The 16067-nt window shown below is 43.9% G+C and overlaps 1 protein-coding gene across 1 annotated transcript in view; it reads right to left on the bottom strand.

Moving 5' to 3' along the window:
* GPM6A (glycoprotein M6A) overlaps positions 1-16067 on the bottom strand; it is a 292094-nt gene that overhangs the window by 45552 nt on the left and 230475 nt on the right. The window contains exon 2 of the mRNA XM_054989939.1: positions 7313-7505. Coding sequence (XP_054845914.1) covers positions 7313-7505 — 193 coding nt within the window. The remainder of the gene's footprint in view (positions 1-7312; positions 7506-16067) is intronic.

A 16067-nucleotide genomic window follows, 5' to 3' on the forward strand; every position in this document is an offset into this window, starting at 1 on the left:
GAGCTCTTTTAGGCTCCCCGATGCAGACTTCCCCATGTGCTCCTTTTTAATCTTTTTAAAAAATCAACCCTTGTAACTACAAGTTGTTTAGGTTGGTTTTTAATTATAATAATAATAATGTTTATTGCTTTTCCAGCCGAAGCCATAAGCCATACAAACACCAACAAAATATGAACTGTACACTTGAACATACCCAATTCAATGTATTGTCGAAGGTTTTCACGGCCGGAGAACGATGGTTGTTGTGGGTTTTCCGGGCTGTATTGCCATGGTCTTGGCATAGTAGTTCCTGACACAAATATAACACGCAAGGAGAGAAATGCCATCAAGTCCCTCAATGCAGATCCAGACATCATCATTCTACCAGCTGATAAAGGCAATGCTACAGTGATCATGAAAACAGAGGAATACAAAAAGAAGATTAAGGAACTCCTGGACCCCTCCACCTACAAAAAACTAAAACGAGATCCCACCTGCAAAATCACCAGGCTAACAAATGCGCTGATCAAGAATTCCTCACTACATCCCGACACGCACAGAAAACTATGCAAGACAGAAGCACAGCCACCTAGACTATATGGACTCCCTAAAATACATAAGGATTCAGTCCCACTCTGACCCATTGTGAGTGCCATTGGCTCACCGACATATGAATTAGCTAGACATCTGGCCGATCTCCTGCAGGACCACATCGGGAAAACCTCGTCTTACATCAAAGATTCAGCAGATTTCATCAACAAAATCAGTTCTCTGAAACTCAATCCACAAGACATACTTGTCAGTTTTGATGTTGTATCCCTGTTTACCAAGGTTCCAGTAAAAGACACTATTGCACTTATTAATCAGAATTTCCCAGAGGATGTAACAGCCTTATTCCATCATTGTCTGACAACCAGTTACTTCCAATGGGATAACGAATTCTATGAACAGATGGATGGGGTGGCCATGGGGAGCCCTCTCAGCCCAGTTATAGCAAACTTCTACATGGAACATTTTGAAAAAACAGCTCTAGAATCAGCACCCCACAAACCTAGTGTATGGTTCCGGTTTGTGGATGATACATTCATCATTTGGAGCCATGGGGAGGAAGAATTGATGAGGTTTTTGAATCATCTCAACAACATCCACCTGAACATACAATTCACAATGGAGAAAGAAATCGAGGGAAAACTCCCACTCCTGGATACTTTGGTCACCCGCAAAGCAAACTTTCAGTTAGGTCACAAGGTCTACAGGAAACCAACTCACACTAATCGGTACTTACACAAAAACTCCAATCACCACCCCCGACAGAAAAGAGGCATAATGAAAACATTAGTGGATCGTGCAAGACGGATATGTGAGCCGCACTTTCTCAATGAGGAAATTAATCATCTAAACCACACACTTCAGGCAAATGGCTACTCCAGAAATGAAATCCGAAGAGCAATCAAACCCAGGATGAATCAAACAACCAAGGAAAAACAGTCTCCTACAGGAAAAGTGTTTTTGCCATATATCAAAGGAATTACTGATCAGATGGGAAAGCTTATGAAAAAGCATAACCTTCAAGCAGTATTCAGACCCACCCGAAAAATACAACAGATGCTACGATCAGCAAAAGACAGTAGAGACCCTCTCACGTCTGCAGGAGTATACTGTATACCCTGCAGCTGTGGACAAGTTTACATCGGGACCACAAAGCGTAGCATCCAGACAAGAATAAAAGAACATGAAAGACACTGCAGACTTGGACAACCTGAAAAATCAGCAGTGGCTGAACATAGCCTAACTCAAACAGGGCACAGTAACTTATTCCAGGACACCAAAATACTGGACAACACTTCCAACTACTTTGTCAGACTGCACAGGGAAGCCATTGAAATTCACAAGCATAAGCAAAACTTCAACATGAAAGAAGAAACCTTAAGAATGAACAGAGTATGGTTTCCAGTTCTGAAACACACCAGGCTAACAAAACACTCTATACCCGAAAATAGCCCTGTAGAGAAGATTAGCACATCAAGCACCAATCCATATGCAAAAGAACCTCCTCAGGATACAGTGAAGCCTCCCGCCATTAGCATTCCACACCCTGGGAAACTCTTACAGGATGACTCAGCTCAACCCCACCCCTCCTGAGTAGATATAAATGACCTGCCAACATCTTTTCCACACTGTGACACAGAGATCTCTGTCTTTCGGTGCTACACCTCTGAAGATGCCAGCCACAGCTGCTGGCGAAACGTCAGGAACTACAATGCCAAGACCACGGCAATACAGCCCGGAAACCCCACAACAACCATCAATACCCAAGTCACATAGACATAACTCGTCATTATCACTTTAAACTATCTAAACTCATGAAAATCTTGTTTTTTTATCACCGTGGCTAGAAAGGAAGCCACTATAGCTGAGGTTTGATTTGAAGGGAAGCTTTTCTTTTAACATAATAGGAATAATAAATCTCTCTCTTTCCTTACTCCACATAGGGCAAAAAACTATTATATGATCCAAGGTCTCTAACTTTCCTTGTCCACAGTCACAAACTCGTTCAGAATAAGGGAGTCCAGAGAAACTACCAGAAAGCACTTTAGAGGGGAAGGCGTTAAGTCTAGCCAATGTGAAGGCTCTGTGTTGAGCTGGAATCTTTAAAGAATAGCAATAAGATGGAATAGCCTCTGGGGGTGAAAGTCTATTCCGAACATGTACGTCTGGTTCTCTGAAGAGTACTGCTGTAATCGAGATCCTTTAGTTTTAATTTTATAACTCTTAGGGCCTCATTTGTCTGTAAAGATGTTATATCAATATCCAGAATTTTTAGTTTCTGGTTAATTAAATTAGTTCGGCTACTCTTATAGGTAACCTGCGAGATCAAATGTGCAAAACCTCCTTTCCCTGAATTGTCCTTGTAAATTTCCTTGTTTAAGAACAACTTAAAGGCTGTAATCCATGCTCTCTTCTCAATTGAGGGTTGGGCGAATTCCACCCTAAGTGCAGTACCTGCTACGCATCTTGGGACTGCCGCTATCTCCCTCAAAAATGTGTGTAGAGGGGTGTCCAGGTTGTCGGATACACCTTCAATCCACACTCCACACCCATAAAGTATCTGTGGGATAACCTTAGCATTAAAAATCCTAATAGCTGCTCGTATATGTTTTGCTCCTTTGGAGTAAAAGAATTTTTTAATTGCCATTGATGAAATGTTTGCGGCCTTCAGAGCAGCCTGAATATGTGGTTTCCATGACAGATTGTAATTAAAAGTGATACCAAGATAACTAAAGGAGGGGACTCTCTCCAAAGCCCCTCCCAGTACTCTTATCGATTTGGAGCCGTTATGGAAGGACCTGGAAAATCTCAGGACTTTTGATTTAGCATAATTAACTTTAAGTTCCTCATTATTACAATATGTGATAAATGCGTTAATTAGTGATTTTAAACCTAATTCTGTTTTGGAGATAAGGAGAGCATCGCCTGCGTATAAAAGAATCGAAATTGGAGTATTTGCTAGATAAGGGGGGTGTCTGGTATGTGATTTCACAAATGGAATCATATCATTAATGAATAGATTAAATAAGGATGGAGCCAGCAAACAACCTTGTTTCACACCTTTATCGGTTTGAAAACTTGGAGTTAATTGACCCTGCCAGTTGTACCTAATTTGGGCGGAAGTGTCAGTATATAAGTTCATAATTAAATATAAAAGTCTTTTATCTATTGTAGATTCTGACAATTTATGCCACAATCTACAACGATTAATAGAATCAAATGCGGTCTTCAAATCCATGAAGGCCGCATAGAGTTTACCGCCGGGGGGTGCCAAATATTTGCTTGCTAGATGGTGTAAAACCAAACAATGATCCATAGTCAAGGCCCCTGTATGGAAGCCTGTTTGTTCAGGGTAGAGTACTGCTTCTTGATCCATCCAATCCATTAACCTATCAAGAAGTTGTGCCGCAAAGATTTTCCCTGGAATAGAAAGTAGACTTATAGGACGATAGTTATGAGGGTCGGACCTATTACCTTTCTTATAAATTGGGAGTTTTTAATTATATAAAACAATTAATTAAAAAAATCAACCCTTGTATTGATATAATGTTATAACCATACGGAAAAAAATAAAAGAGGGAGGTGCAGTGACGTCACCTATGATGCCACCAAAGATGATGAAAATCCTGATTATTTAAGGCATGTGCAGAACACAATAAGCCACCTCCACAGCTATAAAAATGCAAACAAAGGCAGGCATGTGGAAGAACCATACCCAAACCAATTTCAGTGCTTGGGGATCAACTGCTAAGAAAATCAGGAATAAGTCAAGTGTGCAGAAAAGCCTAGAGTTCTAAGGTCCATGACTTCAGAAGGCGGTACACTTGCTTAGGACTGCAGTCCATGTCGCTGCACTAATTGCTTATCAGAGACTTATCAAGTTAACATTTACTTATAAATTTTCTATTGCAATATTTGTACCACTCCTAGCATTGCCAACTACAGCTTGGGAAATTCCTGGAAGTTCAGGCGTAGTGCCTGGGGAGGGTGAAGTCTGGGAATGGGAGGAAGGTCGGCAGGTTGTGATACCACAGAGTGCCTCCTCCGAAGCTGCCATTTCCTCCAGGGGAACTGATTTCTGAAGTCTGGAGATGAGCTGTAATTCCAAGAGAATTCCAGGCTCCACCTGGAAGTTAGCAATCCTAACCCCTCTTCTCCTCTTTGCTCAAGTGGAGTAAAGTAAAATGGGTTTGCTACAGGCATTATCTTAAATGCAGATATAACCCAACATTTTAACAACCGCAGTTCAAGCAAAAGTAAGAAGCACTGGTTAGGAAACAGCAAAGAGGCATGAATTCATCTTCTCTTCAGTTAAGCTGCTACTGTGCTGAGAGAACAGCACAACCAAATAAGGCACTTCAGTGGTTAACGAGGAACTAGTTCTTTATAAAACTATCTTTAAAATCCCGGAAAATATTAGAACATGTAAAAAAAAATACAAGAATGGTGATCAATTTCCAGTTATCCCTTTGAGGCCTAGTGTCTCGGTGTCTTTTATATGAAAATTGTAAACTGGCTACAACTGAAAGCAAGCTGTCTCTTACTGACTCTCAGATCTGCAAAACTGTTATAAAGCTGCATAAAGGACACTGCTGGAAAATGAAATAAGACAAATTACTGCATCAATTTTCTATTTCAGAAAACAGAAGATAAAGACTCTGTAACACAAAACTATGGTTTAGTATAACTTGAATTAGTTTGTGAAACCAGGATTCTGCTTGCAGATGATTGCTCAAATCCAAGTTTGCCTTTACAAATGTTGGTTTCATTACCTTTAATCTAGCCAGGCTTCTCCAAAGCTGGGAGTGAATGAGCTAACAGGGAGGAGTAAGACAGGTTTAAGCAAAGATGTCTACATTCACACATCACATGAAACCAACAGTGCTTCCTCTTCTTCCTGTACAAAATAGTCTTGTGCATATTCTGAGAACACTTTACAGTATAATTTATTCACACTAGGGCTGTGCATAACGGGAAAAAATGAGCCGAAAATACACACAGAACTCGCTGGTTCAGCACATTAAAGCAGCTTCTAGAATGCTGAACCAAAACTAGGAAACTAAATTGTAACAAGTCCCTCTCACCAAGATGTTTGTCTTTCATTTCAGTTCGTATCTTCCAGAAGCAAGCAGGCACTGGACTCACCTCGCAGGACAGCAGCTTGTTTTCCTGAACAGTGTCAATCAGATCCAAGGGGAGAGAAAACTTACGTACTTAATTAACTCTGTTGGTAGGAAGGGGGAATGAGACCAACGTGCTTGAGTGCATCTCTCCTCCCTCTGCCCCTGCCCTGTGTTGCTACCTAGGAAATGGCATTTTCTCTCTTCCTGACAATAAGGTCCCAATAAGGTCCATCCCCATATATCAAGTTTGTAAAAGTTTGGAAGGGAGACTTCGATCATAGGCTTCAGTTTGAAAGACACTTCCCTGGGAGTAAACACTATTGAATAACATGGGACACTACAGTATGCATGCAAAATATTATGTCTTCCTTATGCTGCCACCACACAATACAAAATGTCGCTATTTAAATGGTGTTTTAATATTTATACAGATGTAATGTTTTAAATTGTTTTTAAATGTTGTTAGCCACCCTGAGCCCGCTTGCGGGGAGGGGGGGAATATAAATATGAAACAATAACAATAACAATAATACTTACCTTTTTTAAATTGCTTCCATAGTCTTTCAGGGCTCTGTTTTTCTGAGCCAAATGGCAAATGCGTACTTACTCCGCTATTTCAAAAACAAGCCTGCCTGCCCCCAGAGCAAAAGGAAAATGTAAAGAGAAAACAGTTCTGTTTGGGAGGCAGGGGTTCAGCCAATCACACTGCCTGCCTGCACTTGGGCAATGGAGAAGACTGGCAACGAGAATGCCCTGTTGTGTAGCAGAGCAGAACACTGAGCATCAAAAGGAGGGATTTAGATTTGCCCCTACAAAGCACAAGGAAACTGCAGCAACAGGCAACAACAGAATGCAAAGATAAGAAGTTGTTGGCAATATAGAAAAAGGAAACATGTAGCAGGCTAGTCTTTAACGTTGCTGCACTGCACTAGTTGGAGCGCCCTCCTACTTGCGAATGCCCCACTTCTCCACCTGCCAACACTTGCCTTCTACAGGTCAGTTGTGTGTGTTTGTGCTCTTGCGTTTGAGGAAAAACTTAATGGATCAATGGTTAGACTAAGAGGAGGGCTATTGCTGATTTTGGTTAAGTGCGAAAACAGCTGCCCCAGAGCCTTGTTTCCCCACGTCCACCCCTTGAAAAGAACAGTGTGTATTCGTGCGTATGCGGCCAATGTGCATTCAATGAACCGGAACGGAAAAAAATAACTGGATCAGTTCAGCACCAGCTGACCCGGAACAAACTAGTAATGGAATGGAGCCGAAACGGATATGGAAACTTTCTTGGTGCCCACCCCTAATTGGCAGCTCTCTGGCCAACCAGTTGCCCTAGAGGAACAACAAACAGGTCTCAGAGACAAGGCCTTCCCTGACATTGCCTCTTACCACTGGCTTTCTGAGGTTTACTGCCTCTGGATATGGAGGTCCTGTTTACTAACTGCAGCTAGTAGCTTTCTATGTAAGTGCAAAGTTATTTGGGAATTACTAGAAATATTGATATTGATATAAATATATATTGAACGGTCATCTAATGGGTTCAGAAGAATTTCAAATAGTCTTTTATATTCACTCTGTCGTGATGAATTGGGAGAGAGAAGGGATATTTTCAGCTTCTTTCGTAGCAAGGTAAAAGCAAATTTTCAAGAGGTTAAGTTGGGACTTACATGGTAAAAACATCAATAGTGTCCCCAGCAGCTCTTGCCATATCAAAATAGGTTTGAAGGATGTTGACAGTTCCCGAGAGTGCTTCATGACCACAGCCGCAGAAGAGGGCGACTCCAGCGTACAGCAGGATGGTGGCGATCAGTGAGGCGTAGGGAATGCCCCCCAAGCACTTGATGCAACACTCAAAGCACCCTGCGCAAATGCAGAAAAGAAGAACACGTTAACACATTTTAATTTTTCCACTGTCCCAACACAAATTCACATTTTTTGTAGTCACAAGCACTACATATGCACTTTTTAAAACATGAGTCTGCAGGGTCCGTCTTAAGTGTGAGCAAGATTCTGAGCCTGAAGAAAACCCATGATATATAAAATGTGCATTTTGTTCCAATTCTATACGAATTACTATTATTTGATTCTTCTGATTTACATAGAAGTATTAAATATTGAACATGAGCCAGTTTTATCTTGTTCATTGCAGGGCAATGAGAGAAAAACAGGCAAAGTAAATTGGACACGAGTCTCTTGCTGTTTTCTGTAGACATGCAAAATATGGACAGCCATTACTGCCAATGGGGAAGAAGAGGGTTCACTTTATGCCTTGTAGGTAACTGCAGTACATACGCCTTTCTACCAGTAACAATCTAGTTGCTATCATTGGTCTACAGAGGAATAAAACATGCACTACTTAATGATAGTGGTGCAGAATGTACATGAAGCTTCTTTCTTATTGGCTGTCTTTTAGTGGGAGCAGAAAGGAAGTACAGTGTATGGCTATCACTCTGTGCTGGAGCACCTTGTCTGGGTGCTCTGCGCGCACGCATAATGCGCACGCGCTCCCAGAGCTGTGTGATAATGTCACTTTTGTGACGTCATCACGCAGGGGCAGGAGGCATGCCCGCCCGCATGGCAAGCCGGCCGCCCCAGTGCCTGGTGAGCCGTGGAACTGGCAGCGGCGCGGACATGCACTGGGGCAGCCGGCTGGCTTGCCACACGCGCAAGACCTCCCAGCCCTGTGCTCAGCCACCCACGTGGCAAGCCAGCTGCCCCAGCGCACGCCCTTGCCACCGCCAGCTCCATGGCTCACCAGGTGCTGGGGCGGCCGGCTTGCCACATGGCCAGCTGAGCGCAGGGCTAGGAGGCCCTCCGCATGGTTTGCGTGCCCCGCTGCCCTGTGCTGCCTGCGCGGCAAGCCGGCTGCCCCAGCGCCCGATGAGCCACAGAGCTGGCAGCGGTGGCAGTGGCGAGGGAGTGCGCTGGGGCAGCTGGCTTGCTGTGCTGGTGGGCTGGGAGTGCAGGGCTGGGAGGTCCTGCATGCACGGCAAGCCAGCCACCCCATCGGCGGGGCTCTCCAAACCCTGCACTCAGCCTCCTGGGCGGCTGGCAGCCGCACCCAGCGCCCCCTCTTTGGCAGCGCTGGGGACAGGCTACCCCCCCCCCCAAATCCAGCCCTGCTATCACTCCATTGTTTCCTACTTTTGTAATTCCATTTTCTGCTGAGCCTTTTTGGTTTGGGCACGGTTTCTAATTTTTGTAATCTAGTCCTATTGCGTTGTTCTTTGATTTCTCATGATGACATTGTTTTACACCATTTAATCAGCCTTGAGTCTCAGTCAGAAAGATGACCTATAAATACAGCAAGTAAGTAAATAAAAATGACAGGGCATGAAAATAAGGCTTATTCATTCTGTAATGCTCTTGAGTAAAAGGTAGTCCATTCAAAGGAGGATTTCTAGCAGTCTTCTATTGCACCTTTACAGATATATAAATAGACAAAAATTAGCAATGACAATGTTTTTCCAGATCTCACTGGATGGTTCCTGCTATTTAAAACATTTGTTGCAATGCTGAGAACTCAATTTATGGCACTGGGTCTACTCATGTGAAAACTTTGCCTTGAAGTCACTCTCTCACACAGAGAGAAATATCTGCCTTAGGTTCAGTTAAATGAAATATACTTGCACAGGATTGCTTAGTAGCCACCAGCCTTTCATTAGTCCCTCAGTATAAATATGTTAGTCCACTACTTTTCCTTCTATGAAACAGAGCAGTTACTACTACATCCTGAATTCTTGATGTCTACTCCCTGTCCATCCCATTCCCAGCCAGTTTGGTGTAGTGGTTAAGAGCAGCAGGACTCTAATCTGGAGAACCAGGTTTGATTCCCCACTCCTCCACTTGAAGCCAGCTGGGTAACCTTGGGTCAGTCACAGCTCTTTCAGAACTTTCTCAGCCCTACCCACCTCACAGGGAGATTGTCGTGAGGATAATAATAACACGCTTTGTAAACTGCTCTGAGTGAGCGTTAAGTTGTCCTGAAGGCAGGGCCGGCACACCCATAGAGGCCAGGTAGGCGGTGGCCTCAGGCGCGAGGGCCCTGGAGAGGTGCCGGAGGGGGTGTCGGGGGTGGAGGCACGTGCCGCGGAGCTGGTGTGGCTGGCCCTCAGCTGCTGCAGCCAGCCAGCCCCGTGCTGCTGCCTCCGCCATCACCACACGCCCCCAGCTGGGCACAGCAGCCACAAGCCACTGCCGGGGTGCCGCAGGCGCCAAAGACCCTGGCGCCGACAGTGCCTGAAGGGCAGTATATAAATTGAATGTGGTTGTTGTTGTTATCTTGCTTACATGTCTCTTACACACGTCCAGCTTCTTACTGTAGCTCTCACATCTTTTCCTCAGGTAAGATTTGCAGTAGTATTTGTGAGGTCCTGGAATTGATCCCAGAGCCCTAAATTCAGACTAATGTGATGAGGTGGGATTTACGTTGTTTCAACCTTCCTAGAGCTGTTAGCAGAAGGACATAATCCAGCTGTAATGGACTAAAGATGTACAAAGATGCCATTTTTTGTTTCTGTTCATTTCACATGCATTCACTCCATCTGTTTTCTTTGCTAGTTTCCCCATTTCATTCATTTATTTTACCCTGTTTTATCCCATTATCCCAGCATTTAAATGAAAAAAAACAGGTATCATTTTTTCTCTCGAATTCCATTACTTTGATTTGGGGAAAATGCAGTTTTATTGCGAGATTGCAGTTTCATCATCAGATCTGGGGTTTGATGTCATTCTGGTCATTTGTTTCAGAGTGTTCACATGCTTCACCTTTTTAAAACACACACACATATATCTCCAAAAGTGTAGTACAGCCAAGGTTTCCTAATTTATTGCAACTATAGTCTGTCCAGTGATATGGTTAGCAAGCCCAGGGGTTTTTGCATTTCTGTAACTTGAAGTCCATCATTCGGAATGAACATCAAAACCACACTGAAAGCAACATACTGGTAAGAACAGTGGTCCATCAACTACAGTCACTTGTGTTCAGCATCAACCAGTTGCAGGAACATAATCGAAATCATGCCTAAACCAATCTCAAGCCAAATGGAATCTGCCTTACTCCCAGCAGTATGCTAGAAAAAGAGCACGTCATATAGACATGATGGCCACAATTCAAAACACAGCAAAGAACACTTAATCCCATTGAAATCAATGAGTTTAAGTATGCATTTTGTTATTGGCAAGATGACTCCATGCTTTTAAATTTTATCGAATTCATATGTCCGACTAATATAACTTGGGTTTTTATACTGCACATGCCAGCTTGCATTCCAGAATTACTTCAGAGGAAATAAATCAACTATACATTAACAGTTGGAATGTTCCTTTCAATGTATAAACTACAGCACAGTGAATATATGGACGAAGACCATTTCTTTCTTTCTGTTCTCCAAAAGAGTATTGTAGCAAAAAAATTAAATCTTGCCTCTTTACTACTTTGGTGTCTCCCTGAGGATTTTCTGTCTCTGTCTCCCTGAAAGCAGTTAAATGATGAATACATCTGGACTGGGCTCAGGGCTGCCAAACTCTCCCTGGGTTGTAGGTTAATTCTCGGAAATGTGATTTCAGTGCTCTCTAATGATCTGAGCTCAATTTAGTCCTGCTAATTAAATGCCTAAAACAAATCAGAAACACACACATCAAAATCAAATCAGTTGGACTGAAGACTCCAAGTCAAAAACGAGGCACTTTCTCTTATCCTCGGTCTCAGTTGTTAAGGGGCATTCTGATAAATGGAATGGGTTGTTTCTTAACAGTTGGTGTTTGCTTATTTTCAAACATCTGTCACCGTTATGAAAATGTGTGAGAAATAAAATCTGAACTTTAAGGTTGTCTCATATCCTTAAAAAATAAATAGGAGAGAATTTTGATAGATTTATTACATATCACATTTATTGGCAGAATTCATATCCTGGGTTCAGGTCCATATTATGATTACATTAAGACGAATCACTGAATTGCCTTTTTCAATATGTTCCAAAATTATGAAAATATGTTTCAGCTCACATTAGGGTTGTCAAGGTCCCCTTATCCTCCCAGGGAAAGGAGGGGAACCTGGCACTCACCTGTTCTGATGTCTTTGGGGCAGCGCAATGATGTCACTCCTGTGAAGTGACATCATCATGCAAGTGCTGGAGGTGCTCCAAAGGCAGCATGATGATGTCATTTATGGGAAGTGACATCATCATGCAGGGGCTGGGAGAGCTCCCGGGGTGGTGCAATAATGTCACTTCTGGGAGTGACATTGTCACACCACCCAGGGAGCATACTTGGGAGGCCTATTCCCCCACCTTCCTTCCCACCAACCAGGTGAGTGTTGGTGAGGGGCAGAGAGTGGGAGTGATCCCCTGCCCCCTTATCCTCCCAGAGAGAAGAGGGGACTTGGGATTCTTAGCTCACATTCTCTAGGAACTTTCCCTACGATATTTTATTTCCATGATACATCTAAGTAGGTGTGTGTCAGATATGCCAACCCTAAAAGTCAATCAACTTACCTAGCATTAGTTCATGTAGATTATATCTGAGGCAATCAAAGGCTTCCCTGAACAACTCCCAGATCTCTCAATATCCTGAATTAATGGAACCTACCTGCCTAGGTTTTTTTTTTTTTATGTTTACCTCCATTTCCCAGGAAACAGCATTTCTTCCAGCCAATCTTAGCCCTGCAACCAATCAGGAGAGTTGCCTTGGCCAATCATGCAGTCTTTCTTGGAGGGGAGGGAAATTTTAAACTGCAGCCCTCCCTATACATTGGCCATTTGGTGGCACATGTGTGCTGTAGGCATTGCTTCTTGCATCTTGGAAGAGATGCCTCCCTTGGATTATGCTAGCTAGCCCAAGCTTTGCAACATACTGGACCAATTAATTTATATTACTACTAGCTAGCCTTTCATGTGAACTTTTCTCCTCAGGAATAAGGGGGGCAATATTTGGTTAATGGAGTAGGGAGTCTGAGAGAGATATTATTTTTGTTGTTTGGGGTTACTTGCAGTTTAAGATTTGATTTGTTCTTCTGCCTTTCCTATTCTGCGTTTCTGATGAGTTAATTTTTTTATTGCGGCTCATTTTTCTTGGTTTGTCGGCTTTTCTAGTTGCCGCCAGGGTTACCTATTTTCCATTTTTTAATATATTATTGATTTTGAATAACATCACATTTTCATTGCTTGGGTTCGGGCAGGAAGGCTCCCAATAAACCAATTTCAAAGCAACATCAGCTCGCATCAGTTAAAAACGCTTCTATTTCTCAGCAACCTAATTGGTGGGGTAAGTGGGCTGCCTCACTAAGCTGACACTCTGGAAGGACTACTTTTATTCACAGCTATTAAGTTTGGCTTTAAAAAAACACAACTGCTCTGGGAAAAAGGCAGCCATTTTCGCACTTTACTATGCAAAGAGGATGTCTGGGGGCAACTTATTCAAGGACCTGTAAAATCAGATCCCTTTGTCTAATTCACTTGGAACCAGTAAGTCTTTAGAAGAGAGAGTGGACTAGATATTTTGATACTGGCCGTTTTTACACGTCTTACCACCATGCAAAATCACGCAAAACTCCTGGGACAATGGCGTTTTCCTGGTGCAATTTCCCATCACGACTCCGAATCGCACCACAAACCGGAGTCATGACAGGAAATCACACCAGGAAGATGCTATCGTTCTGGGAGTTTCGCTTGATTTTGCACAGCCGGTAAGACGTGTGAAAACGGCCATTATTTGATGGGTGCCAACCTCACTGGAGATGGGGACGGGGAAGGGGGCCACTCTGCTCCTGCCCCCACCTGAGGCCCAGCAACAGTGGCCTGTCTTGTGCAGGGGGGCATTTTGAGGCAGCCCTGAAGCGCTGCGTCCCTTCCTGATGTAGGCACAGAACAAGCCAGCGCTTTGGTCATTGCTTGAGGCAGCGGAGTGAGGCAAAGGGCACTTGCCTGGGGCCCAAAGGCTCTGCAGGGGCAACATGTCTGTCATGAATTTCCCTCTTCTCTTTCCCGGGAGGGTGTGAATCTTCTTGTCTGGCTGCACTGCTGCACTAGGCCTCCCCCCCCCCCGCCACCACTGCCTCATTTTTTATCCTGACAGAGCAGCCTACGAGGTGGTCTTATTGTGCAGCTTTCATTATCCACATAGACATCAGCTAATTTAATACTAACTAGTGTCATCTGAGTTTATATACGCAAGTGAGTGTATCTCAGAGGTGCTATACATGTTAAATCTTTCTCTGTATAGACTTAATGAAAGAACTGTAGAACATAAAGTACTGACAGACATGAAATTATGTATTTTAATTTTAAAAATGTTAATGTGATTGGCGGTATGAGGTTTTCTTGTGATCAGAGCGTTATTCTTTTACACTATCCACTTATATCAATAAAATTCAGTCATGCATGGGCTTCGTGGAGATTGAAAAGGAAGAATCTAGGCATTTACATTTTCTTTGGTAGACTGTTCCATAATTAGACTAAATGTGTAATTTGCACATTAGTGATCCACTGACATTTAGTGGCTAAAACCATATATCTAGGAAGTCATTTCAGATGTTTGTGGTAGGGATCCCAGGTCCTGGCCGGTGTGGGGGGGAAGGCAGGGGAACAGGACTCTTGGGGTTGCTCCTGGGGTAGTGTGACATCACCATTCACCCCAGAATTGACATCATCATGTCGCCTCAGGTGAGTACTAGGTCCCTCCCTCCACCAAGTAAGGGGAACTGGCAATCCTAGTCTGTGGAGAGGGTGGAAAAAATTTACTGAGAGGAAGGCTTTTCAGCAAGTTATAAAGATATGCATTTTGATCTATTCAAATCTAAATGGCACTAAGCTATATAGTTTATTGTAATTGGTCTGATTACTTGTTTTACTTCCTCACCTCATATCCAGCACAATAACATTATGAAAACAGAGAAAATATTTGCTCTTCTTAAAACAAAATGAATCAGGTTTCTGACATGCATACCTAGAAACAGACCCATTTCATTGCTTATGGCTATAATCATTCAGTGTGAGGAACTGATGAATTGGCCATAAATACTGTGTATCTATGGAAACATCATATGTCTTCTAAAACACAGCTTCTTTTGCCCTTCCTAAATAGAATTCATCTCTGTCCCTTAGCATGAAGATGTTGTCAATTGATTGTTTAACAATATTACTTACACTTTAATATTTGGGGGGGGGGGTTGGCTAGATCATTAAGAGTGCTGAGAGACTTGACAAAAAATGTAAATGTTGAATATGCAACTTATTCACAGGAGTGGGGTTTGAGTTGGGTTTAAGCAGTATGCTGGTGTAACCCCCAAGAACTAGTTGGTTTACCCCAGAAGGGGTGGAATCAAAGTATGGAGCTTAGCAACAGAGAAAGGGCTGGTTGCTAGGTGGCTTGGAATGATTTTCTGGGCTTTTATCGCCTTGTATAAGGCGACTGCAAAATTTGTGTGAGAAAGTTAATTAGTAAAGGGGGAGATAAATTTAGTTTAACTGGTATTATTGTAGTAATTATGTTGTTACTAGCAACAAAGCCCATTGTGGGAAAAAATACAACGGTCTCTAGAAAGGGGAGGGCGGGCAGGCGGGCATTCTCTCCTCCTCTGTCACTGACCCCAGCCTGATGAATGCAGTGAGGTGGGCATGGCCACCTCCTCTGCACCTGATCCTGGCCGAATGAAGGGGGAGCAGGCATTGCCACCTGCTCTGCAAATGATCCTGGCTGAGTAAAGGGGGGGGGGCATTGCCACCTGCTCCACTCCTGTTCCTGACTGAGTGAAGGGCCAGGCATTGCCTGCTACTCTGTGCCTGATTCCGGCTGGGTGAAATGGGAGAGGCATTGCCACCTGCTCCGTGCCTGATTCTGGCAGGTTGAATGGGGGGAACATTGCCTCATGCTCTGTGCCTGATCCAAGCCTGGTGAAGGGGGTCGAGCATGGCCTCATGTTCCACTTCTGATCCCAGCTGGGTGAAGAGGGCAGGCATTGTCACCTTCTCATCGCCTGATCCTGGCCAGGTGAAGGGAGGTGGGCATTGCTACCTGCCCCACTCCTGATCCCTGCTGGGTGAAGTTGAGTGTGGGCATTGCCTCCTGCTCTGCTCCTGAACCCAGCTGGGTGAAGGCATGGGGTGGGCATTGCCACCTGCTCCACTCCTAATTTCAGCCAGGTGAAGGGAGGAGAGGGCATTGCCACCTGCTTTGCTTCTGCTTTGAGCTGGGCAAAGAGGGGAAGGGCATTTCCACCTGTTCTGAAGGCAGCGTGCAGGCATTGCCACCTGTTCCACTTCTGATCCCAGCTGGGTGAATGCGGGGGGTGGATATTGCCACCTTCTTTGCTCCTCATCCCAGCTGGGTAAAGGTGGGGGGGCAGGCATTGCCCCCTCTCTGCTCCTGATCTGAGCTGGGTGAAGACAGGGAGCAGGCATTACCACCTGCTCCACTCCTGATCCC

Source organism: Eublepharis macularius, chromosome 10 (genome assembly GCF_028583425.1).
Source record: "Eublepharis macularius isolate TG4126 chromosome 10, MPM_Emac_v1.0, whole genome shotgun sequence".
NCBI lineage: Eukaryota > Metazoa > Chordata > Lepidosauria > Squamata > Eublepharidae > Eublepharis > Eublepharis macularius.